The sequence below is a fragment of the Oryzias latipes genome, chromosome 16, assembly GCF_053564925.1.
Source record: "Oryzias latipes strain Hd-rR chromosome 16, Olatipes_Hd-rR_3.1".
Lineage (NCBI taxonomy): Eukaryota > Metazoa > Chordata > Actinopteri > Beloniformes > Adrianichthyidae > Oryzias > Oryzias latipes.
This window is the reverse complement of record NC_136252.1, coordinates 20,367,668-20,395,422: the sequence shown is the minus strand read 5'-3', so window position 1 is coordinate 20,395,422 and position 27,755 is coordinate 20,367,668. Positions and strand designations below refer to the sequence as shown.

Genomic DNA, 27,755 nt, shown 5'->3' with positions numbered 1-27,755 from the left:
GACTGACAGAATGACCAAATCCATCAACAACTAAACTTTTTCAGGAACTTCTTCACATTGTTTGGTTTTCAGTCACTGTCCTGTTGAGCATTTACCACAAACAAACAAAAAAAAGTTCCTGTTTATATGATTTTGCAACCTGTACATAAATCCTTAGAACTGAATGGAGCCTTAGACTGTGCACTTTGCTGCTCACCAGTGTCTGACACTTTCCCATCTGCATGAATACCAGAGGGGTAAGCCGATGGAGGAGTGTAGACATAGAGACGGTACAGCACAAACAGCGAAGATGGAAAATCTGCCAAGCGCTAAGACAGCAGGGAAAAAAGGTGAATAAGAGATCAGTCAGGACAAATATGCCAAGTAATAGACAAGTAGGGAAATTGGCGGGCCAAAACATTCTAATAGAAATCAATAACCAGTCAGTGTTTATTTTGCTTACTGCAGGTCTGAAGGATTGGCTCTTAAGGCCTAACCACGGAGTACAGAAAATAAAGAAGGCTGATGTAATAAATCACGTTTTTACATGATGAAGGGAACTGTGACTCTCCGTTAACTGAAAAAGTCTTTCCAATGTGATTCAAGATGAACGATCCAGTGGAAGTGCTGATCATTTGGGGTAACATTCACAGCAAAAACTGGAGAGTTGAAATTTCGGGGTTAAACAAACCAGAGTTGATTTCCACTCTTAAAGTGTTATTTTAACACATTGTGATTCAAATGGTGTTCAGTGTTGGGGTTATGTATCAGTGTTACCCAAATGAAGCTAATTTAACACTACAGAGAGTCAATGCCCCTGGGTTTCTGCCTCGGAAACCCTGTGCAAGATAGTACAACGGGCTGACACTCTTGAAGTGTTATTTTAACTCACTGCGATTCAAATAATGTTCAGTGTTGGAGTTATTTTGGCCAAATCAAGCTCATTGAACACTGTAGAGAGTCAAGGCCCCTGGGCTCCCGCCTCGGAAACCCTGTGGAAGAAAGTGCATCGTGCTGGTAATTTTCCATGAGCTGCGGAAGGTTTCATCAGTGCTGTAAAAGGTTCTTCACAAGTGGTAAGTAACTGTAATTTTTGGGGAAAATAATATTAAATGAAAGTTAGTGTATACAATGATGTATCTAGGGAGAACTGTATAACTTTTCTACGCTTTTTTGTTGCTGTTAAGCTGCTTTCACACAGGCAGCGGGAACAACCCGTGGCGTTCATGTTTATGTAAAGCGTTACACTTACAGGCAGAACAGAAGGTGTAAATGCAGCTTTACCCGAAAAGTAATGCTAACTAATGCTTCATAATTCATTCACACAGACGTTGAGTTTCAATATCAACTCAGTGTAGAGGATATGCGACGCAATTTGAGCGCAGCACGTTTTCAGCTAAGTTAAAAAAAGAGAGACGTTGGGGAGGTTGTAAGCAATCTTGGACTCAACGTGTTCAGTGACCATGAGCAGGTGAAGTACAAATACAAAATGGCGACTCGATGTCACTTTTTTTATCCCGAACGTCCATCCATCCATCTTTAACCTGCTTTATAACCCTTTTGGGGCCGCTGGGTTACTGGAGCACGTCCGGATACTGTTGGGCGAAGGTGGGAAATACCCTAGACAGGTCACCAGCTTGTTCTAGGGCCCATGATGGGGCTGGAGTGCTCCACGTCCGCCCCCGCCTCGGTAGGCTGGTTGGCGGGCACAAAGCCGCTTCGGCTTGATAAGGCCGCCTGCTCAGGCCTACTGAACTTTATATTTTCTTATTTTCACCGCGAAAATATCAAAAAGATCCTCTAATCTTATTATTATTTTTACCTTTTTGAAGTAATCTAATAAATAAGTATGCCTTTCCTGCTTGTAATAGCTGGATGTCACGTTAGCTAGATGATTAAATGAAATAGGGGAATAAATTTTTATTTTACTCTTTAGATGTGTTGCAAAATGCATTTTACAAGCAAAATGTATACAATTATTTTTTTGTATGTTTGTTTTATTTAGAGCCATGGAGAATGATTTAACGCTAGCATTTACGAATAAGTCAATCTTTGTGTCCTTTAGAAAGATATGGGCTGTCACTTTTTTGTGCGGGAGGGGGTGTTACTTAAGTATAATTGAATTTTATAAAGCAACCTTGCTTTAATCAATCTCTACACCACATTGTAAAGGTAACTAAATTTTATAATCTAACTCTTGTAGGTCAATTGGTGTTGCTCTTCAGCTTCGGAAGTTCTCAGCTGGTAAACCTTAAATGAAGGAGGTAAGTCTTGATCGTCATGTTAACAGTGTCAGCATGGCCACTCGCTTTTTTCCCCCTCAGATTATTTCTTGTTTTTTTATGGAAAGCTCACTCTAACATATACCAGAGTTGGTGATTACATAATTGACTATGCATATTACATGCCTCACACACATTATTCTGGAATCCGCTGAATGTGTTTTAAAAGTTTCAGTCCTCTGTAGTGTATAACATGGTTGATACAGGTTTACTGTGTTCATATGAATTGTTTAAGTTGTATGCTATAAAATGCTTATTTCTGTCATGTTTTCTCTTTTTGGTATGGTTCAGTAAAATGCTGGTTCAGGTTCGCTACCACCAACAGCAGAAATATGTAAAGGTGGATGAAGTTGATGGAGAGTTTGATTTCATGCAACTGCATGAAAAAGGTTTGTTTTTTTAAATTTCGATTGTGTAGGTGATTTTTATCCAAATTAGTTTAATCATTTGTGAAGTGAGAATAGTGCTGGCTTAAAAGGTGCTCTCAGAAATATCTGATCTTTTCCAGTCATCGAGAGGTTTTGCCTGCCACCTGACGTAAAAGTAGTATACAAAGATGCAACAGGGACAGAAGTTGACGAAGACATTTTCAATGACCTTGTCAGCCAAGGCAGCGTTCTTTTAACAGTTTTCCCAAGTGATGGTGAGAAATGTAAAGGGTCAGTTACATGAAGCAATTCAGTGTCAAATGGTGGAACCTGAACTCTCAAATCAGTCTACAGAAAAAAAAACAATTTGTAGTATAATGTGGAATCCTACAAGATGCAAAAATTTCCCACATGTGAACAAAGCTGTCTTTTTTTTTTTTTTTTCTCCTAGAGTTTACCGATTGCTCCTTGTCCTCTCCATCTGAACGGTCTGACTCAAGCTTCAGTTCAAGTGCAAATGCATCAACTATACTTCTAGATGAGATCCCAAGGAAAAAATCAAGAGTTAAAGGAACAATCAATGCAGTTTCTGCAAAAAAGGTTGTAACAAAGCTCATTTATCTTTAACTGTCAACATTTGTTATTTTCCGTTTAATTACAATTTCTGTCTTCTCTAAGTTGATCGAAGCTGTACTCGGAACCAGTTCCGGTGGTGAGGAGGTCCTTGAAGAATATCACACATCACAGACTCTTAAAGATTCTACCAGAAGAAAGCTGGTCAGTATAATAGTGGCCCACATGATTGATAAACACAGGTAAATGTGTCCAGTTTTTGTACACTTAAAAAATAATCAAAACTGTTTAGCTATTACATTAGTAATCCCAATTGAATCTCTTCCCAGACATATCCCTACCAAAGCTGTTAGAGAAGAATATGCTCTTGGGATAGTGACACTTTTTCCATCCCTGAAAGACCCATACTCCGAGAAAGGCTATGTATATATAATTATAATTGTAATATTTGTTGAGATAGTATTTATGTTTTGTGTTGTTGGGTTCTGGGTGGGCATTTTGATTTCTGATATTCTTAAAAATGACAGACAATGCACAATAAGTGTTAATGAATTTCCATTTCAGGAACTCTTCTATGATTCTGCAAGCAGTACAGGATACATTTCTTGGCGTCTTAAGACAATCCAGAGAAAGTATCGACGAGAATCTACCACTTCAAATAGCCTCACTGGCCTTTCTCAAGGACAAGGTAATACATCTGCAAACTGGTTACCTTATGTCAGCTAGTGTAGTAGAAGAGAACAAAGAGGGTTTTAGATTTGTATTCTGTCACCTCTTTCACAAAAGTAGTTTGTATGTCTGACATAAGAAAGCCACTTTCCCCTAACTAGATTGGTTGAACATTTTCTTGGACTGACTTTAATTATATATGTATTTTTTTCATTTACCTATCTGATCAGCAACTAGGACCTGATTTCTATAAAGTGTATGTTTTCTTTTCCTCAGGGGGCCCTAAATTCCAGAGATCTGTTGTAGTTGAGGAGCAGCAGTTGGATGGAGATGCTTGTCAGGAGGCAATGTCTTTGCTCAACCATGCCACAGACACTACACTAATTTTTCGAAAGATGAAAGAGACGTTTCAGCATCGGCAAAAACTCGTCAATGACTCAGACAAAGCACTTGACATCCTGTCGATCTTCCCGAGATTCCTGGATACCACAGGATTGGTAAGTATGTAGTGGTATGTTGAGAACTACTTGAAGTGTTGTGCTGAATGTGTTGGTGGTATATTTTCTTTCTCATAGGTGAATCAAGACTTCATTCTCTTGTTTAATGACGAGGTATCCAACCGGCTGCTTCAGCGATGGGACCCGATCTTTAGATGTAACGTTATCAAAGAAGCCAAGCAGCTCACTTCAACACCAGAGCTTCGTCAGCTGTTGCATTCAGCAGAGAGTCCACAAGGCAGTGATGAGACAATGAGTGAGTTTTGCTCTCTTGTGTTTACAATTCAATACTTTATTAACATTTTGTACTTTGTACTGTCATTGTATTATTTATTGCGGCACATATCTTCTACAGACAGGCAGAGTTTTAAAAATATTTAACATTTCCAACAGAGTAACTGCTTTTTGCCCTTTTAAAGATCATTGTTTTAAGTCTTTGTTATTAATTCATTCTTTGTTCCATAGCTCATGACGCAGAGATGGCCTCGCTTTTGTTGCTGTTATATCTTCCACCACCACCTGGGGGGCCAAAGTATCCAAAAATCAGCGCCTCTGATGCAGTTAAAAAAGTTGACTTTCTCAAGGTAATTTTATATTTGTTAATTTTGATCATGTGTAAAACTGGTAAAGAGATAAATGAAACAAATTTTAGGCAAGTTTCCTTTAACATAGAATGTTTGTGTTCACTTGTGCAGTGCTATTTCTGACTTGAGTGTCCAATGTCCCTTTTAAACCTCAGTCTTGCTGCATTTTGGAGGAGCATCTTCAGAATCAGCACAACCATTAGCCGTACCTCCTTGCCGTTGGTCGCGAAAAGAGGAACATCAACAGATTCTACATCTCCATTGACAACCATCTCATCCCATGCCAGGCAAACCGCTCCCTTGGGGCATTTGATGAACTTTTTAAAGCTCATTGTGTTTTCAGTGTGTCTTATGATGGTGCACTTCTGAATTTCTACACCTTTTTGCAGACAACAGTTTATAATATTGATATGGGTAAAATTAAGGTTTCACCAAGAGTTCGAGACATGAGAGCCAAACTCCTTATCCAGGAGGTGCTTCTCACAATCCAGATTTAAAGTCAAGACAATTAAAGGCATTTTGATCAAAATGCTCATACTTTTTGTGCAAGAAAGTTTGTCCCAGCAGTTGATTTCACATATAAGAGTTGAACATGGTTATTATCCTGGATCAAAGTTCAAGTTGTTTTGTTGTCAGCCAAGTTATAGGCTTCAGCTTCAAACTGATGCAGGCTTTAGAAAGCACCTCAACACTGTTCATAGAGGCGTAGAACAAATTGTTTTTTCCCGCTCCCATCCAAGTCTTTTTGTTATTCTGTCATGTAATATGTTTTATTTAACTGCATGAGAGTGAAATATTAAATATTTTTTAAATTACATCTTTTGGGAAGTATTTCATTGTCGGTTAAATAATTTCAACTGTTGTATCGTATTATAGTATTGGATTAAAAAACACTTTTGGATAGTTTTAGTGTCTTGCTAAGATTAGTGAGTTAAGAAGGAACTCTGACTGTTGATTTAACATATTTATTGAGTTAAACAAGTGACTGAATTGGTGTAAATTTAACATTAAGTTAAATAAGTGACTGACTTGGTGTTAATTTAACATTAATTGAGTTAAATAAGTGACTGACTGTGTTAATTTAACATTAATTGAGTTAAACAAGTGACTCTGATTCGGTGTTAAATAATTTAACTATTTTGATAATGTTAATTTAACTCAAAAAAGTGTGGAGCTGTATAAACCCTGAAAAAGTGTTGAAATTAACTCTGTGGGAGTTGAATCAACACTCCAGACTGACTCGGTGTTAATTTAACATTAATCGAGTTAAACAAGTGACTCTGACTCGGTGTTAATTTAACATATTTATTGAGTTAAACAAGTGACTCTGACTCGGTGTTAATTTAACATATTAATTGAGTTAAACAAGTGACTCTGACTCGGTGTTAAATAATTTAACTATTTTGAAAATGTTAATTTAACTCAAAAAAGTGTGGAGCTATATAAACCCTGAAAAAGTGTTGAAATTGACTCTGTGGGAGTTGAATCAACACTCCAGTTTTTGCTGTGTTGGGTTTGAAGACCCTGGCTTCTGACAGTTTTATGATTTTGCTTTAACAGGTGACCCCTAAACACTTTATCACAAGATCTCTTGTCTCTTAGAGAAAACTAATTTAACCTTCCATGCAGAAAAAAATCAGCCTGAAACAGCTCAATGACTGTGGCAAAGCACCTTAATTTAGACTTAAAATAACCTCATTAGAGTCCAACTCTTCACTTGTAGAAACAACATTTTTGATAAGAAAAAACCTAATGTTGACCAAGAGAGAAACTAAACTTTGGTTCGGTGCTTTTCAGGTCTCAGTCCTTTAACATTTTATTGAATTACCTGCTAATTAACCACTAAAAACACAAAAATTAAGCTTGTAGCCTTTTTGCCACACTCATGGTTTCCTTGATAAATTGCTGAACCCTTATGATAACTCCCTTACATTTACTTTAAAGTCCCACTCCAATCATAAATGAAAAACCTGTCATTTTCTAGGGGATAGTTCAAAATTCATAGTTCATAGTGCAAAGCGGTGGTTCATTCAAAGATCACCTCTGAGTTGTGTGTGGGACAGTTAGTAGGTTTTCCCATCATCCCTTTGTTCACACTCTCCTGCTAGCTTACAGCTCCTAAACTCCCCAATCAAATATTACAGGTGGAACAAAAATTAATAACAAAATTTGAACTACAAGCTTTTTTAAACACCCTTTTATTGTCTGGTCCTGCTTAACAACGATTTAAATAAAGACATACTCAGAAATGCAGTTTCAAGCTTAATTTTATTTATGTATGTTCTCCATCATGTGAAGAATGCTACAAGAAGAAACAAAGTTTTCATCAGAGTGTCTTTAAAAGTTACTTTTTGTATAATGTATTACATCTTTTAGACAAAGTTATGTCCATGTCTACATATATTCAAATCATAGATTTAGAATGTTTCCACATTTTCAGCAACTCTGGTCTGCAAGTGATGGACTACTTTTTGAAAGAGTCTTCATATTATCTAATAGCTTCTTCAGTCAACAGTTTGAAACATTTGTTTTTATTAAGATAAAGTAATCACTATTCTTCTTGTGTTCAATGAAATCAGTTTAACTGCAGGATGATTGTGTTTTGATGAGTAAGTAGTTGTTGTTTCTGAATACACTGGGCCTCAAATAAATGGGTAAACTACGCTGTAGGGCATGTCTAACTGTGATTGACAATCACTTATCTCTGGATGATGCACAAGGCACTCATGTACATTCATTTTTAAATATATATTTGATACAGTGGGAAAAACAAAGGTGAATGACTCTTACATGCAGTGTTTTCATGTTATAAAACTAGCTATTGTCCCTTATTTACCCTACAAATCTATTGAATTATTGATGATCTCTAAATCATCATCCCCCAAAGAAGTGAGGAATGTTGGTCCTCTTCTGTAACTTTTTAAAAACAATTTGATTTAACGTCATGCCGGTTCAGCTTTTGTTGATGTTCTCCTTCCTGTCTGCCTCCACGTTTCCTTTTGTGCATTTATCTCGTTTACATCTCTCTACCTACAGAAGTGTGCAGATCTCTCTTCTTTCCACCTCCCTGTCTCTGACTGCGTTTCTGCTTTAGGACAGAGATAATTAATCTGAGAAGCAACTCAGAGCCCCACTCTGTGTTTACATCTCCTGTGTGTGTACGTGAATGGGAACGCCAGTGTGCACATGTCTGCGTGCGCACAGTTTTTTGCAAGTGTGTACAGTGTGAGACTTGCTAATTTGATTAACGAGTGTAAACAGTTAAGCTAACGGTAATGACTACCAAGCAGCTCGCTTTTGTAGCCAGTGGGCTTCATACTGATTACTATCATCATGAAGATAAACCCATAGAGCAGGGAGTGTGTGTGAATGCAGTCAGCTAGTGGGTAGTGAGTTTTAGTGTGTTGTTTTGATTTTGAGTCTCTGAAAACATGCACAGAAAGTGTGTTTGCATATTTGTGTCTCATAAAGGCTTAGGGCTACAGGCATTTTGTGTGTGCTAAAATCACCAGATAATTTATTATGGATCAAAAATAACTTCAGCGGATGAACATGTCCACTATAAATGACACACACCAATGTTTTTTTCATTTGTCAAAATTAATTTGTCTGTTTTCAGCAACTGATAGCTTATTTTTCAAATAGCAAATCTTACTTTAAAATGTTTGCGTATACTGCATTTGGAGAGGAGATGCTGGCAATTGTTCATTTAACAAAATAAATCAACATTTGTTTTTGCCTCAATTTTGACTTACTGTACACAAGTAAATATTTCTCAACCGAATGTCTATTTTCCCCACAGCAGTGTCATATCAAGATCCCGATTTGTTATTTATATGATATTTATTTGACAGTGTTATTGCACAAGTGTGCTTTAGTTAGGCCACAATAGAGGTCCCATACAAAAAGTGCAGTTTTACAGCCTTGTGGGGGTGGTAGCATCAGTATCTGATTTGTCAACACATTCCAGTAAAATCTATCAGGTTGGTAGTTGTGGTCTGTAGTTTCCTCATCTTCAGTGGATGAGCAGAGTTGGTTGGTATTGGCAGGAAGTAGAATACGCTGAGTTCCAAAGCATTGAAAAAGCGGACATTAAAAGTAATCTCCACAGGTAATGCAAGAACTGAAAGCACAGTTTAGCTTCCAGAAATTGCATCCAAATCTTTGCAAGATGGGACCGTCCATCGTTGTGCTGCATGAAGTGGTGTTAGTGGATGAATGATACAATAGGTGTCAGGATCTCATCTTTGTTCCTTTAAAATGTCATCAATAACATAAAAATAGCTGCCCATACCATGATCCTTCCATGCTCCACATAATTCACAATGTTCACCTCAGCAAACTGCTACTTTGCATGACACTCCATCATGTGTCTGCCATGTACCCCATTCAAAAAAAAGAACTCTATGAAGAGAACAGCTGCCCAAAGTGCCAGATACTGTTGAATGTTTGCCATTTTCACTCCAGTCAGGTCGAGACTGAGTAGTTTGTGATCGGCTGCAAACCGAATGTCGCAGTGTCTGCATGGGTGGCAGCTTTCGGACATTCTTAAAGGTGAAGATGCTGTATAGGGATGAGCTGGGTTGGTGTGGTCACAGATGGTTTGGAATTATGAGGCTTATTATAAGGCTTAATGTGATGAAAGGCCAACAAAACATTTTTAGAGGGCCTTACATTAAATATGATTTTAATCAGAAATAGGAACTGCAATGGAATGCTAATAGAAAGTTTTTCTTTTTTACCCCTATATGGCACTCCTGCTTCATGTTTTATATTCCAGGTCCCAGCAGAAAGTGTGTTTGCAGCTCCTTCTGCCACTTCAACGGTCCGAAAGCATGTCAGCTTAATTGGTACTGTTAAATTGACCATAAGAGTGTAAGTGCGGATGGCTGTTTGTCTCCTTTGTCTCTCTGTGGCCGTGTGATGGACAGGAAACATGTCCAAAGTGTACCTGCTTCCTGCCTGATGACAGCTGGGAGAGTCTGCGGTCCCCCGGGTTCCAGAACAGGATAAATGATGTGTAGAAATGGTTGCTGAAAGGAACAACTGCCTTGTTTTTCTTCTGCTGAAAGACTGGGATTTTCACTTCATGGAGAAAAAAAAAACGACTTTGAAATTTGATTTTGTCATTCCAGATGTGTTTGTTCTATTTGACTTTAGTAATTTTTAAAGAAATACTTTGCCTCATCCCTAACCCCCCGCCTCCCTTTTTATCGTCACTTCAGCAAAGTAGTGAACTCCCTTTTTTTAAATATTTTTGATTCGTCAAAAAAAGAAAGAAAGAAAGAAACTGAGAAACAGCGCTTCCCACAAACAGTTGGCTTCACATTTTCATTAAACATCTAGCAGTGCCCTGACCTTTATACATAACTATGCTTGCAGGGTTAACAAAGCTGGAACAGTTTCACCTAAAGTTTTTTTTTTTTTTTCCCAAGTTGCTCATTTTTCACAAATCTTCTTGTTTTCATACAAAGATCCAATTGTATTTATCTACTGTTTGTTATGAACTAAGAGCTAACCAACTACTTACAGTATTTCCTGATCACACTGACAAACAAGTTGACGAGTACTACAAAAGGGTTTATTAGTTAGTTTCGCATTTGTTAATTACTAAGTTTTTGTATCAGGAGACAAAACAATACAGATTTACAAATGATGATGTCATTAGAAATAAGTCTCTCATGACTTATTTCAATCAATTTTTCCATTTGTTTCTATTAGAAATGATTTTCTATAACCCCTTGTGTGGTTTAATCTACAAGTCAAGTTATAGTCTAATGTGATCCACAATATGCTACTTTGGCTCTGTGCTCAGCACTTTGGTCAGACTGCTTTCAGTCACACAAGTGCACACAAACACACGCACACACAGACTTACACTTATGCTACATGCACAAATTCAGGCATGAAAGCTCTCAAGTAGGGCTACAAATAAACAGAACACACACACACATTAACGTGCCTGCAGTCACAAAGAGCGAGAAAGCAACTGGGAGGCTGCTTCCTTGGCTTTTCCTGGAGAGGGAGAAGCTTATTATGGACCCTTATTGAAGGCATCAAAGAGTTTAAATTAGGATGAGAGGAGGGATTAGGAGATGAGAGAGAGAAAGAGTGGATAGGGGAGGGTGAAAGAGGGGAAAGAAGGGGATGGAAAAAGAAAACAGAAAAAAAGTATTAAATAGAGATATAAGGATGTGGGAAGAACGGAGGAATGAGAAAATGTTGAGAAGGACAGAGAGGAATAGGAGAAGGCAAGTTGGCTAGTTGAATGTCCTGTGCTGATCTTGAACTAGAAATTGGAAGCGATTTGTAATTTCCTTGACAAAGAGTTACAACAATCACTAAGACTAAAATGACAGTCTTCTTGGATGTCCCAAAGAAACTCATCTATGTACACAATAACTCCACAAAGAACGTGGCAGAGGTTTGGGATCTGGTCTTTATGACTAAGAATAAGATACCGTTTTTGTAACCTTAGACTCTTTGACAAACAGATGAAGGTTTTCATGAGGTTTGCGTTCTGAACCTCTTCCTCTGAATCTCAAAACAACAAACTGGGACAGTCTCCTGAACCCTAGTTCAGAGTTGCAGTACTTGTTAGGTATGACTGAGACATGATTTGCTTTATTGTTCAAAGTCTGCTTGCATTGTAGTACTGTAATTAGTAGGGTTGCGGTGACTGGAGCTCAGCTAACGAAAACAGATAAAAAAGTTGCAGGTGAATATTCTGTGTGTTTTTGTTATTCATGGCTTTGACTCTGTGCCGTGGATTTTTATTATTTTAAAATTGGAGAGCAGCAGGCATAGATAATGAAAAAAAAGTAAGCAAATAATTTTTTTTACAGACATTGGAAATAAGGTGAACTGCACATAAAAACTAGAGTAAAAGTAAAAGACAGAAAACAAAAAACTTGTTTCAGAAAATGACATAAGCCATTATCATTTGCAGATGACAGTTCAGCATTATTTCTATCGTTTAGTCTTATAGTTTCAGCTCTTTTGTTTGCACGCACCTTATTTGGTTTGAGTTCCCCATGCACTCTCATTTGGACCAAACTGCCTGGAAATATCACACAATTCTAACAAGTACTAGTTTTGGAACAGTTTTACTAAAACTAGGAAGGTTACATAAATGGAAAAACAAAAAAAAAATCTCAGTAATCCTGAGATTCTGGACAAAATCTGAAAATTATACGAAAAACCATCAGTTGAAAAAAATAAGAACTGACATTTGTATTGACAATTTCAAAAAAATAAACAGCTCTCCATTAAAAAAACAACAACATTAAAAAAAATAAACAAAAAGATGGAAAAAAGACATCTCAAAAGGATCAAATTTAGCAAAAGGCCACAAAATGCAACCTAAACATATAGTTAGTGAGCAGTGGTGATAAAGGAACAGGATACAAAGTTTGACCAAAAACGACATTAATCATGGTAAACTTTCCTTGGCTCTTACACAATCTAAAGGTAATTGTTTAGGGGTTGTTATTCGCTTTCTGCTGAATTCTATAAAAGGAGTTAAACAATTGCATGTGCACAAATTATAGTGAGCAAGAGAAGAGGGAACAAGGGGGAAGAATTTAAACCAGTGGGATCTAAAAGGCTGCCAAGGTTGCTACGCATGGAGCAAAGAGGAAGACCGGAACAGAGCAAGAACAGAGGGGAGAGGAGATCAGAGGGAAAAGAAGAAAGGCAAAAGAAGAGAAAAGGACATTGAAGAGACAGGCGGGAGAGAGAGAGGGAACAAAGAGTGGGAATAGTGCGACTCAGAGGGACAGAAAAAGGCTGTCAAGGTCGCTAAACAAGCAGTAGAAACAAGGACCTGAAGGGACTGGCTGCAGTGCTGAACAGCAGTGACCTGTTAGTCATGGTCACATCCACAATTACACAAACATGGAAGAGAGGATAAAATAAGAATAAACTGACTGGAAGAAAAGTGGTGACAAAGATGACTTAAGGACAAACAAAGAGACAGATAAGGCACAAGAAGTAAGAAGAATGAGGAAACACAAGCTGCACTGTAGTCTCTAAAGTCATATTTTCTATTTTCCTGAAGAGTGAAAAACCCACATTGGAAATAAGTTTCACATCAACGTCAGATGAGTAAATTTGTTTTTTAATATGCTTATCTTTTTTTCCTCCTCTCAGTTCCACCAATTTGGGTCAGCATGACTTGCTTGAGAATCTTGCTTTTTATAAATAGTGCAAGTGTAATAGCGAACAGCCCTGGAATAAACAGACCCATGTTCAAGCAACCAACCAGGATGATAATCTGTCTGTCAACTGTTAAAGAAAAAGAAAAAATGGATGATGGATGGAGCCTGCCAGTGTATGTGCAGCGTGTGTGAGTGAGACACTGCTGCGTGTTTGCCTAAGGGTAAACAAGATGGCAGAAATCCTGTAAATGTGGCTCAATTATTATTTTATTTTCTATGGCATAAAATCCAAAGTAATTTAGTCCCCTATTTCAATTATCTGACCACTGTGCTGGTGTAAAAACTGATGCAACTAAGGCTAATGATGAAAACATTTAGCAGATCACTGTGTCAACTCACTGTGAGAAATTGACCACAAACTAACTTCTTTTTGTTGTTTTTTTTAACCTCGGTGAATATTCGATTCTGATTGTCTGCAGGATGTCCATTAAAATAGTGATGATGGACACCTAAAATAAGTTCTGGTCTCATCGCTAAAAAGTTCCATATCATTGCGCTGGGCTGAACACCAGTTGGTACCACAAAGCAACAGAAAGTTGTAACATACAGTAGGTGGATTTACATTGTTCAACAGTTGATCACAAAAGCAGGTCAGTAAAGAAGATTTCTGTCCTTCAAATGGTTCTATGATAGACATGTCAGTATCTCTATCAAATTTTACTATCAATGGCACTGTTGCATTCAATTTTATATTTCGGCGTCTTTGGCAACCATTGTCTCCATTGCCATAGATACGATGACTCAAAGCGTCTCGGACCAATCACTGTCAACTGGTTTTAACGTGCCGGTGCCCGTATCAGGAAGCAATGGTGAGAGATTTTGCCCCACATGACGAGAGCCGGAGGTAAGGCATTTTCTATGGGTGACGTCACATCTCAACTCGTCCATTGTTTTCACAGCCTGTGGTGGTACCAGTGATCCGTAGTGATCTGTTGCACTCCCGATTTGTTCGAAACATAAATAAAGGTTTTTAAAAGTATATTGAATTCCATTTTGATCTGTGATATTTTTAGAGCATGTCTTGCAGGCGCTTTGAGTCGTCTACTACGTTGGTGACCCCTGGTGTAAAGCCCAGTGAGAGTAGAACAAAAATCTCACCAATAGACATCCTGATTATTGTTAATAAAATAAACACAACAGTTCACCCTTTGTTTGTTTTTTACAGAAGGTGTGTGTTTTACAGCAAGGACTACATTATTTGCACACACACAAAATCTGATGACAACTTGTTTTTTCTGTGGATTGAGAAGCATTATTTTAAATTGTCCCAAATCTTCTGTTGACAACAAAGAAAAAGTCTAATTGTTCTATATCTAAATTCCTGCACTTGAAATATTAAAATCAATATCTAGTTTAATAGACAAATCAAGAAAAGTACAAGAGTAGAGTGAAATACATTGCTCCACATTGGCAAAAATCAAATACATAAATAAATGATAACACAAACATACACCCAGAGCACAGATGTTAGTGTGACCATCACAGGCGTTATCTCTGTATTGCAGGCTTTTAAAGATTGATGGGTTTCTATTGTAACAGCAGCAATCAGGATCATGCGCTCTGAACACCCCAAGCCCCCACATTTTTTTATGCAACAGCATTAACATCTTTCATGAGTGTTGTGCCCAATTGGAGTAAAGTGAAGAAACAAAAAGTAGTTCGCAAAATTCGGATCTAATTTGTGCGAATCACTTTTTAAATTATTAGATGAATATCAATAAGAAACACGGTTTAAAATAATTTTGTGTGCCAAACTTAATTTAAACCCTGAGATTAGATTTTGAGGACATTAAAATAATAATATGAAGCAAAGAAGAGTTTATATTGAAGTATTTTGATTGTAAAAAAATGTAATGAATTAATTTTTAAAATAAGTTGCATAATTAATTAAAACAGATATTGGACTTTTTGAACTCTGTCCCTCCCCACAAAAGAAAGCAACATGCAATATGTGCAAGTGGTGACACCTAAAATAAATACACACGGGGACAGCACACAGACATACATCAAAACAACACAAAGATCACAGAGACACAAGGGAAACCTGCAGGAAATGTGCAGATGTGATGCTGATAGAAGCAGGTGAGGGAATACCTGTAAGCAAAGTTAAACAGAAACACAAAAAATACTAAACATAACAAGATAAATCCCCCAAAATACTGAGAAACCTGCAAAGTTAAAATAAAAAAAATACTAAATATCCATGGTTTTTATTAAATAAAAGATGTTTCTTGCACTTTGCCAGTGCAATGAGATTAGGTAACAATTAATTAAGGCATTCAAACATTTAGTGTATGCTATTGTCAGTCAAGTTTGCACATTCTTTGTCTTTTTCCTGCAACACAAAACAAACGAAGAGTAATGACATATTTTCAGCCTCTCCTGAAAGGCATTCAAGGTCTGTACTTTGTATTCACAAAAAGAAACATGTTGTTTTATTTTACACGTTGTAAAATAGATAAACCCACGAAATGTGATGGAGGAATGTTTCATGTCTCTTGGCTCCAAAAGAAGTTCTCTTAAGTTACAGCAGGAACATGAACCGTCGCTGTTCTTTTCAGACATCAGTACATGGTAGGATTGTCAGTCAAACGCGCTGGAACAATGACAGCAGCAGCTGACACCAAACAGGAAATGAAGGCAGTCACATCACTTTCGACAAAAGGAAAGATAAAAAGGCAAACAAACTGGCTTCTCCGTGTTAGTAAAATTCATTTCATACTTAAAAACTGACACATGACAGTTCTTTTTGGTTATGCTGAGGAGGAAGAGGACAGGAACACAAAACATTGTGTTGAAAGAGAGTTCAGAGGACACTTCTGTGATGAAAGTAAAGGCACCTTTTCCACCAGTAACACATCCTTCAAGTTCACAGCTGTTGTGTGTGTGTGTGTGTGTGTGTGTGTGTGTGTAAGTGTGAGTGTGGGGTTAATTCAAAAATGAATAGTGTATGAAGACATGTATTAAGAAACAATTTAGTGAACAGAATAAACTGTTGAACAAACATTAGGTTCAAGTTTAAGCAATACAGCAATAGTAGGCACTACAACTTGGTCCAGACCAATACATTAATCTGTTTCAGGGTTGGGGGGCTGCTTCAGCCTGTCCCAGCTACTGTTGGGTGAAGGTGCAATGCACCCAGGAAGGGGATCACCAGTCCATTGCAGGTCCACAAAGAGACATCACAACCACACACACACATATTAATTACCAGGGACAATTTAGAGTCATCAGTCAAGCCACAAACCTTGGGAGGTAGCTGGACTGCCCGGAAAAAAACACAGTCATGCACGGGAAGAACATGCTAACTCCACACTGAGGGATACCAAGATGGATTCAAACCAGGGTCTTGTTGTGGTGTAGCCAAGGTGCTAAGTGAGGCATCATGCAGCTTCAGACCAACACATTTGTTAACAATTCTGAACTGTATTATAAAATATGAAAAACATTTGACATTGATTTTCAATAAGTCCCCACACTAAGTTGAGGACATTGAAGCAAACCTTAAGGTGCCATGTTGCAATTCTTCACTGGTAAATGGTAAATGGTAAATGGCGTATACTTATAAGCGCTTTTCTACATACAAGGCCCAAAGCGCTTTACAGTCACACACACATTCTCACTGGAGCCTGGTTTCACTTGGGTATTATTTTTGTTGACTCCCATGTAAAAAGTCAGGCTAAATTACCAGCTCTGTTGTTGTTAGACATTAAAATAGTGCCTAACAAGTATCTGGGCTTTTTATTTCTTTGATTAGCAGCTCTGCTCTATGGGTTAGAGACGGTAGCAGTGAGACAGAGACAAGAGGCTGAGATGGAGGTAGCGGAGATGAAGATGTTGAGGTTCTCCTTAGGAGTGACCAGGTTAGACAGGATAAGGAACGAGTACATCAGAGGGACGGCTCATGTTGCCTGTGTTAGCGACAAAGTCAGAGAAGCCAGACTGAGATGGTTTGGACATGTTCAGAGGAGGGATAGTGGATATATTGGTAGAAGGATGTTGGAGATGGAGCTGCCTGGCAGGAGGGCAAGAGGACGGCCAAAGAGGAGATACATGGATGTCTTAACAGAGGACATGAAGTTGGCTAACGTTAGGGTAGAAGATGTTCATGATAGGGTGAGGTGGAAAAGGATGATTCGCTGTGGCGACCCCTGATGGGAAAAGCCGAAAGAGAAAGAAGATTAGCAGATGGGTGAGCCCATCAGCAATCCCACTTGTTTATTTTTCGTTTTTTTTTTTTTCCATCTAGTTGTATGTTATAGGAAAACTTTTTGACTGGACAGAGTAGACAAAATGGCTCTGCACAGGGTTTAGAAACGTATAACTGATTTTTGAGGTAACTTTTCCATACTTTTATTTTTTTCAAATTTGCTGTGCTATCCTGGGCTGACGCGTCCCAGAGAGACTTTTGTCTAAACTTTTCTTCCTTTTTCAGTCAAAATGACGTCTTGATGAGACTTTTAATCACTAATGATGGGATTTGGAAAAACTCCTCATTAGTGTCTAAACTTTATTAAACAGTTAAAATATTCACTGGAATTTTCCCATCAGCTTTTCTTCACAGGTGTCGTAACAGTTCAAGGGGGCAATTTAGGACAGACAGTAAGGATGCATATTAGTGCTTATGTGTCTCCAGACTGCAATGAAAGCACAGTAAGTTAGGTTTGACTCAGATGAGACGTAGTGCTCCACCCCACAGTTTCACAGTTATGCATGCACCAGCAGCTGACTAAAGCAGGATAATTCTGCTCTTACTCAGTGGAGAAGGACCTCTATCCAGCTAGATTCTGTCACAACTTTTGTTCCACATTTGAATGAGACTGCTGCAGCAGGATGATTGCGTTTAGATTTTCAGAGAAAATATGAAGGGGGGAAGGCAAAAGTATAAAGAGGAGAATCTCTGAGAAACATGGGGAAAAAGAAGAAAAAACCGAGTGACACAAAGGAGCAGTGCTACTTTCCCTGCCAGAAACATTCAGTACAATCAACTGTTGTTTTACCATCAGTCTGTCCCCCATGACAACTGTCCTGGATTCCGATGCATGCATTGCATACAACAACACACATCTATTATAAATAGACAAAAATTAAGGCACATCAACCTGCACGAGCTGTAGCCAAGCAGCTCAGTGATTCATTTAGCACAGGGAACTGCATAATTTACACTCAAGGAGCAACAGGTTTAACTTATAAGGTCTAAGTAGTGCTACATGTAATGCAGAGTGATGGATGTTGGATTATTTTAGTGTAATGTTACTGTTACCTGATATATACCTGATATGGCCTGTTAGATCTGCTCCTGATCCCACATCACAAAAGCTTATACATTGCTAGAAAATATTACCAACTCATGCCAAGGTCTTTTTTTTTTAGTTCTATCTACCAAAAGAAAAATCTACTTAGATGCAGTCTGAGTGTCACAGAGCCCTTTTAATGACATGGTAAAAAAGATAAATAATTGTAGCCACTTAAGATTTTAAATTCACGAAGAAAAAAAAGTTCATTAATGGCTACAAAATAGATCTGTGCACTTTTTGGTATGGATGTTTCAACTTTTTGCGGCTACAAATTAGTATTTTGCTCACATGTATAATTATTTCCTTCCAAAAATGTATTTTTTGTGTATTAGTACAATTTATTATTTAAGGGATAATGACCGCCGAGGTGTCCATTATCAAAAATCAATGGATGATGTGGAAGCCTGAACCGTCTGACGCAGAGAGGAGGACGATTACTTCCGGGAAGTGTGTGGACTTTTTGATACGTAGTGTGGCGCGTGGTCATGGTAATGACTGAGCTGGCACCAACCTCGACTGCACCTCGTCATGATAGGTTAAATAAAGCATCGGTTTAGTGAGAAAGTTCACATCTTACCGCTTGTTTTTCTACAGATGATGAAACAAAAGTTTGTTTTAAAGAAGCCAGCGCAGTCACATAGAACATTTGTGCTATGAGACCGGATTTTATTTTTTTAGGTGTACATTATTACTGTTCATTATCATTTTTTAATCTACACCTAGCAGCCAATCAGCATAGAGAATTCACCCGGACCATGGTATAATACAATTTATTAGTAAAAGTGACTATTTGCACATAATTTTCAAGAACGTGCGGCCAGTGTTGAACTTCCTGGCCTCACGGACCAGGAGAAACGGTTAGGGTAAGGGTTAGGTCAATACGTGTGACCAACAACAATACTTAGCTTCAGACACACTTAAATATGTGATGGCAATGCAGCAATGTGCGTCTTTGCTGCACATATTACGTGTGGCCAATATGTGATCAGAAAGGATCCCTTTCTGCAGAGTAAAAGAAAAAAGTTAAATGTTAAACTTTTATTTTTGAATGACATTTAAAATCTCTCAAATCAGGCAAAAAAAACACAAAAACGTCAGACTGCTGAAGAATTTTAGCAAAAGCTAAAGGCTTCCAAAAGTGATTTTTGTTATTAAGTTAGATCAAACAAACACACAATCACAAAAAATTACAGTTCTTAACAACAAATCTTGCTTTTAGCCTAATAATATCATTGGGTTTTTGACTCAAATCTGCCAGAAAGAAACAGGAATATGACCAATGGATGACCTTGACATAAATGTTTGTATCATAAAAGTCCTAAATCCTTTTTTATAAACCATTTTCCTCGGGGAGCATAGGAAATTTCCCTGTTGAAGAGATTCACACTAAATTAAAAAGCTATACGCAGTTTATTTTAGAGTGAAAGGAAAAATGTGCTTCGGGTCTGAGTAGGATGTATGTTTTTCTCAGCATGTGAACACACAGTTTGTGCGTTTGTGTGGGTCTTAGTAAATTTATGTGTTTGTCTTCATGATGTATGTGAGCTTGTTGTGCTCATGTTTTCAACAGCTCTTTGTGTGCTTCTTTTCAAAGAGCACAAGTGTGTTTGTGTGTGTGGGTGTCTGTGTGTGTGTTTGGGTGGGTGGGTGTCTCATCCAATAATGGAATCTCTTCTTGAGAGTAATCTTCCTATTTCTGTGTTTTGGTTTCTTCCTCTCCCCCTCTCTCCAAAGTGGTGGTGATGGTTGTTCTTTTTAGAGCCGAGTGGATCAGAATGCAGGCGGAGCGGCTGTTAATTATGGATGGCCTGTTTATCCTCCCAGGAACACCCAGGGAGGGAAAACATCGACTCTAACTTCAGCAGCTAAAGCCTCAACTACACTAAGATGACAGTCCACTTATTGGTTCTGCTGGCTAACACCTTGGAGCCAGACTCTTCTCAACTGAAAAAGACCCAAACAGAATCCATGCTCTTGATTCCATGGGCAGAAACCAAGCAGGGCTGAGCATTAGTTTAAATCCAACAGACAGAGAACACAGGCAGGTCAAAGTTTCTGCTTTCTTTACTGGTGTTGTAACATTGATCAATTTTACATTTCTGACATGTTTATGAACAGAAAAATGGCTAAATCTCCCAACTGGAAATTATTTGATATGTAATTTAAAAGGAGAGAACATACACCCCTTGAAGAAGCACTAGATGGCAAAATAGATGCTTTTGAAGCGACATTCACAACGCGCGTTAAAGCAAAGCAACTACTTTTAACAAAAAGTCTTTGCAATTTGGGCTCGTTCAGAACTTTCCCGTTGACACGTAGCTATGCACGTTTTTAGGAGCATTTTTGGGCTTTACGTACAAAACACGTGTACATACATTGAAGGTGAAACCATCAGGGACTCAGGTTTGGTATGGATGGCGTCCTTTTTCATTCATGGAAGTGCCAAAATGATCATGCAGGAGAAATTGCGGTTTAATAAAGAATAATTGATACTTTATTTATCACACAATGGGGAAATTCTTCTCAACTTTTTGGCCCATCCCCTGCGGGGGGCGGTGGGCTGCAGGCTGGCCGTGCTCAGGGGGTGACAGCTGGCTGGGATGAGTGGGTATTGATCCGCCAACTCTTTGATTGTTGGATGACCTGCTCTACCGGCTGAGCCAAACTGGGCCTAGCTGAAATTGTGTCACACCTAGTCTTTTATAAATGGGAATAGAGCTGTGAAAGAAAAAGCCTGGGGCAAGATTCGTAAGATATCGATATCTTACGATCGATATCGATATTTGGTACCAAGCTTCTTCCAACTGTAGGTGGTAGACATGCTATAGTAAAAAGTAGAAAAAGAAGAAGAATCCCCTCCCTGCTTGTCAGCTGTCAACACCATGGGCTAAACCCGCCTTGTCTTTAAGGCGTTCAAGAATGCGTGTCATACACCTGTTGTGAACATAGCATTAGATGCCTAAATATGTATTGTAATATTAAGGCAGCAGGAGAACTAATATTTTTAGCTTAACACACATTTTAAGTCTCTTGTAGAATAAACCTGACTCGTTCACAAATCTTTACTTATTTAGCTACACCACTATAAGATATAATCTGGTGGCGCAGTGGTTAGTGCTCTAGCCTCACAGCAAGAAGGCCCCCCGGTCCAAGTCCTGGCTGACTCTGGCTTCACCACCCAAAAAACATGCTTAATTGATTACTCCAAATTGTCCGTAGGTGTAAATGTGAGTGTGCATGGGTGTGTGATTTGTGTGGCTCTGCGACAGACTGGTGACCTGTCCTGGAGTAGCCAGGATATGCTCTGGCAGCCCTGTGACCCGAAAAAGGGAAAAAACGAGAAGATGAATGAAGCTCTGAGATGTTTAGTTTTCAGCCAACTAACACTGACTGACAATGAAAAATGTGGATATGATCTTCATGTTGTTGTGTTGTTGTGTCCTTTCCATTTAATTACATCGAAACATTTTAAATATTTTTATCATTTGTGTATGTGATTTTTTTAGTTCTAATTAATCATTTTGTCCTATTTCCTTTTAACTAGATTGATTTCCCTTTTTATTTTTATCTTTTAATGTGTTTCATTTCCCTCTTTCTTTTAAACGTCTTTGAAGTATTCATAAAAAAAACAACCTTGTCCTCCGGCTCAGCTTAAAGCTAGTTATAATTAATTTATAAACTGAATTTTCCTGCATTTATATATATATATTTTTTTGTGTGTGAATTTTTTGACTTTTGGGTTTTCATTTGTATCCTGATCTTGATTGATTCATACATTTATGAGTCTACTGCATGTATTAGCTTATTGCAAATGAAAAATAGAGGACGGCATTTTGCACAAAATGAGACTCTTTGCATTTGTTGGAATGTATTTAAGTTTTAGATAGATATGACCTTTAATGGAAGCGTATTGCATTCAATAGAGAAAAAACAACGACTGGTTATCTTCATTCCAATTTCTTCGTGTATAAAAAAGGCAAAAAAAAACCTCTGGTATATTTTGTTTTTTATTTTTTCTGTGTTCTTCATTCTAATATTTTAAGAACTTCAAAACAAAGAACTACAAACAGGCTGGGCTCTACCCTCATCTGCTCATGAAAACTTTAAGATGACCTGCAATTAAAAGTTGAAAAGCCACAATGTGTCATAGACATGATCCATTTTGTCCACGTGCTTGCCACGATATCACCAGACTGTTTTGTTCTTCCTACTTACGTTATCCACAAACATTACAGAGCAAAACGTCGGGGAAGTATTAAATGATCAAGACACTCATGTTGTGGGTGTGGTCAAATGTCACGCAATAATAAAAATATTTTTGATATATTTTTTCTAACTTTTTGATATAATATTTTTTTGTTTGCTTTTCGATCTATTTTTTCTTCTTCTGCTTTTGCTCTAGTTTTTTCAGGACTACAAAAGTTGTAGTTTAGAGTAGTGATATTAAGAATTTCTGTTGAGTTTATTTTAACAATTATGATTATGTATAATGTTTTGGGGATTGTTCTTGTGTGCTTTGTTGATGGTTCCTGCCTGCCTCTGTTGCTTCACATGCATCAACATCAAGGCAAACCTCAAAGCTCAGAACAGTCAGATCCTATTTATGCAAAAAACGGTTCATACTGCACAATATAACACTTTCCCCATCTATTTTTTCTGTATTGTTTGGGGATATAGTAGGAAGAACAAAACGGCTTGGTAATATCTCGACAAGCACATAAACAAAACGGATCATGTCTATGACTCCGACATGTTGTGGCTTTTCAATTTTTAATTGCAGCTCATCTTATAGTTTTCATGAGCAGATGAGGTTAGTGTACATCCTGTTTGTAGTTATTTGATTTTAGGGTTCTTAAAAGAACGAAAAAAAATCTGTTTTTTTAAAGCATAATTTTTTTTAATGAAGATAAAAAATTTTTTTTTTAATGCAATTTGCTTTCATAATTTACTCTGTAATATAATTCCTTAATTTCTTGTTGAACCACAGTTCAGTGAATAAATGCAAAAGTGGCTGTTAACTGGCTGCTGGCGCAAATAACTGAAGTTTCATGGTTTGTGTAAGTGAGACACAATTATTTTTCAGTTGATAAACCCTTAAAATATATGCTTTACATTATTTTTTCTTTGTCCTTGTAAATTGCTCAAGTGTTCTGAAAGATTTATTGCTAACCATGCCATCAGGAGCAGAATCCGAAAAGGTGCTGACCAGGTTTTGGTCCCAGTCATCAGTGTACCTGGCTAAAAAAAAAACCTGCCATCTTTTTTCCCCCTTCTTCCTTTTGAAGTACTATCACATTTCATATGTTGCACTTTCAGTAAATCATCTGAGACGGCAAAATGTTTCGGGTCAGCAGGCCCCTTCAGTTTGTGGGTCAGACTTACAACAGCAGCTCCAGAGCTGCTGAGCAGGATGAATGTTTACTGCAGGAAGATGCAGCACTCACACACCAACAAGTCAAGAGCTACAGCTACTGTAGTTTAAAGCAGACAGACATCACAGGACATCCATAATTCATCCAGGGAGTGCTCCTGCCTTGTCTGTATCTCTGACAGCTCCTCTGTTGCCCATCACAAATATAAAGATGAATGTTCACTTAAAAGTCTTATAAAAATGTTGACTTTTGAAAGAACATTTAGTACTAAAGATTGTTGCAAAAACCCCACAGCCATCAAAGCGAAAAATGTTTCACATCTGTCAGACCAACTTCTCCTGACGGAATGCTGTATATCTGACAAAGTGATAAAAGCATTTTGCATTAATGCAATCCCCCTTAACAGCTTTAAAAACTGACTTCCATCAGTGCGAGTAACTGTGAACATAGAGTTCTGACCCACACTTCACTACAGTTTATGAGGCCAATGCATCACGAAGTTCTTTGTCAACCCTCATGCAAGTAGATTTTCTTTTTTGTGGATTAATGGTAACTCAAGTTATCACATGAGTGCATTCCACCTTTAAGTGACTGGGAAGCTTAATACCAGCAACAATGGTCGACAAACAGTTCCAGCCTCTAACAATTTATTATAATGTCACACTTACCTACCCATACAAATTGAAACAAGGTCACTTTAAGGAGGTGAGTAGAAAGTATGCTCAGATTTTGACCTTCAGACTGCATGCCAATATCGTAGCACAATGTACAAATCCAAAAACCTGATAGTTTATTTTGAAATTCTCCATGAGATTACCTTTTCTCATATTTTGGCACCAAGAAGCATCTTGATGATGATGATGAGGAAGAAACCTAACAGGTGAAGTTGATTCCTTTAGTGTGTGGAGGTGTTGGGTGCTTGAAATTCCAGAATATAAGTGGTATTAGTATAAGTTAAAGGTATAAGTAATCGCTTCTTTCAAGAGTAAAACTACCTTCCTGCCACTTGGTTCAGGAACGGTGTGGGATTGTACACCTGCAGTTGGGTTGTTATCACAAAGTGTGTTTGATGGTCTGTTTTGGAGGAGTTTGCCTCTGACTTAATGATTTAATGAAGCTGCTTGAAATTTTTGTGTTAGGCCTTGAAAAAACGGCATTTTCATGTCTAAAAGATTATTTGTATCAGAAATGTTTGTATTTATAAATGTCCAATCTTAAGTAAGTTTAGAAATATATTCCACAAAAGGTACTTTCGTTACTGCTCACACTGCTTTTCAACAGTAAAATAAACTGCATCCACTGCTGTCTAGTACAATTCGTTTTAGGCTTTTAAAATAACATATCTTTAGTGTCTAGAAATTATTTGTACCAGACAGCAGTGGATGCATCTTATTTTACAGATGAAAAGCAGTGTGTGCAGTAATGATTATACCTTTTGTGGGATAGGTAGCTATATACTTAAGATTGGAAATTTATAAATAGAAAAAAGTTATAGGTTTGGTTTCACCAACGTTGCTGTTCTCATGAAGTCATATTTTGTAAATCAATAAAATATGTGTCAAAAGTCAGCCAAGAGTCTGCCAGATACAGATGTACGTAGTAATCATTACTCTCATTGTACTTCTTTAAAGAAAGGAATAGAGCACCACAAGAAATAAATAGCTTTGACCTTTTCTTTTGGAGAGAGTCAGCTCTTTTCCTGTAGGTTTGTTGAATGGATTGCTAAATCTAAAATAATTTCACGGGAAACAAAAAAACTAGTTTATGCCTTGAAAGCTTTTCTTCATATTTATGAATGTCCCCCTGCCTGAGCATCTGTACTTAACAATAGTGAGCTTTACTCTTGAGCTGCAGCCCAAATAAATTGTATCCATCATAAAAAGTACATTTTGGTGGCAGTTAACTTATTCATGCTTTAAGAAGTTGAAATGAATTAAACAGCAGCCCAGCAGAAAGAATGGGATTAGCGAGCTCCAAAACAGCATGACGTGGCCCCTTTAAGAGTTTCCATATTGGGGTTCTATCGTTGGAAACTTTATTTTTTATTTGAACCAGCTCAGCCACATCATTAAGAAATTTAGAGTAAAATCTCTGCTTTGTTTGTATCTCTGAGACAATGGACACACTTTGCACTAATCTGGTAAGTGGAACCACAATATCCTTGGTGGGGGATTTATAAGGGGGATTCAAAAACTTGAATAAATTGGAAGGTTGGTGGTTAGAACAAGAATTTATTTTGTTGTGCTTTTGTAAGACCTCAGAGTGTTCCGCACATGGGCTTGTTGATGATTACACTTGTGTGTTTGATAAGACGTTTTCTGTGACGGCAGCTTGCATCTTAAATACCAAAAGAGAAATTGTTATTCCTGAGTAATCCCGTACTTTCCAAATTTACCCCAACACTCCAGGTAGGTTTGCAAGAAGATTATTGATTTGATCACGTATCAGACTGATAAGAGTTCAGACAAATCTTCATTTGACATGAATTCTTTTTTTATTAAACATAATTTGTGACAACTTCCATAATTTGTTGTATTTTTTCATGCATTTTGGAAGACAACTCAGAGTTCAAATACATCAAAGCACAAAAAATGATATTTGTTGTGAAAATCCACTGCTTTCATGACAAGAGGAGACAGCCCCAACAGAAGCACAAACTGCAAAAGTGAATGCAGACAAATTAGCAGGTCCTCAGACATTGTGCTGCCTGACTGCCTGTAGCTGTTGTGCAGCGCCTGCTGTATTCGCAGAATGTACTCATGTGACTCAGCTGAGATTTAGCCACATCCGTCTGAATGTCAGGCTGGGTAAACATTCTGTTTTTCAACATGTGGTGCCAGACTGAACTCTTGCTTGGGATTTCAAAATGAATGTGTTTCTGACAGAGTGCATATCTCATCCTCAAAGCCCCAAACCAATCACTCTAGCTCTCTGATGACTGTCGCTCATTTAGTTCTTTTCCAGATTGGTTTTGAAGGCAAGAAATACACCAGCATTGCCCTACTGGGATGATGAGAATCAGAGTTCTAAAGTTATACATTTATTTTAATCTTCTCAGACTATGTAATGTTTATTAAAATGTATTTTGAGCATATAGGACCAGACCTTCTTCCAGTTGTTTGTAATGTAATGAGAGTTTGCAGAAAAGTCAATTTTCTTTTAAATAAGCTTTTCAGTTGTTTATGTTGCAGCAGGTTGTAGCAATTTGTCACTTGTCATAAAAAACAATATTTCTTGTTATTTAAGTTTCAATTATGTCATTGCAGTATTTTAGACAATTGCTCATGGTGTACACAGTTAAAGACCACAGAGAAAGAAAGTTTTTTGTTGGACTGGACGGAAATTAAAAGGAGGGAAGAAGAAGAGTAGGGTGTTCAAGAGAGGGGGGTATGAGATGAATAAATACTCTAACAGTGAACATGAATTGTAAACTGCTGAGGAGAAAGTGACGCTTTTAGTATTTGGGTGAAAAGAGTACCAAACATCGCAGACTCAGATCATTCATGAACTCTTTTAAAGTATTTGTTGATGGCCAATTAAGTCAGTTAGCTTTAAATGTCTCAAGTAACTGAAAGTGTGTGTGTGTGTGTGTCATACAAAATAGAAAAATAAATAGAAACAAAAATAAAAAAAACTGAAACTGATGGCGTGTAAACCGATGAGTGTGTTGGTAAAGTGTTATAAAGTTGCATGTTTGTACTGAGTCTACATAACCTGAGAATGGGCTTTGGTACAGAGAGTGTTATGTGTTCTTCTCTGAAGAGCTAAAGTCTGTTGACAGAGATTATCACCCAAGCTCAGGTCTAGTTAAGCCTTTTCCTACCCAGGAACAGGAGAACCCTGAGGCGCAGCAGAGTCTCAGGAGGAAACTGGCTATTTGTGCTGAAACTGTTCCCTTCAGCTCTCATCCAGAGC

General features: G+C 37.7%; 1 protein-coding gene across 4 annotated transcripts; it reads left to right on the top strand.

Moving 5' to 3' along the window:
• Window positions 1-881: 881 nt before the first annotated feature.
• LOC101167233 (uncharacterized) lies at window positions 882-5,767 on the top strand. Of its 4 annotated transcripts, XM_023964669.2 has the most exons (12): window positions 882-1,055; window positions 2,183-2,243; window positions 2,553-2,650; window positions 2,770-2,904; window positions 3,081-3,229; window positions 3,308-3,444; window positions 3,532-3,625; window positions 3,767-3,890; window positions 4,148-4,368; window positions 4,447-4,624; window positions 4,834-4,952; window positions 5,108-5,767. In XM_023964669.2, exons 3-12 carry the CDS (start codon window positions 2,557-2,559, stop codon window positions 5,153-5,155), a joined length of 1,299 nt encoding a protein of 432 aa, XP_023820437.1. In that variant the 5' UTR covers window positions 882-1,055; window positions 2,183-2,243; window positions 2,553-2,556; the 3' UTR covers window positions 5,156-5,767. The 4 variants fall into 4 exon arrangements, with proteins under 4 accessions (XP_023820437.1, XP_023820435.1, XP_023820436.1 ...); XM_023964667.2 differs by having other exon boundaries at window positions 3,532-3,890; XM_078932789.1 differs by lacking the exon at window positions 2,770-2,904 and having other exon boundaries at window positions 884-1,055.
• The last annotated feature ends 21,988 nt before the right edge of the window (window positions 5,768-27,755 follow it).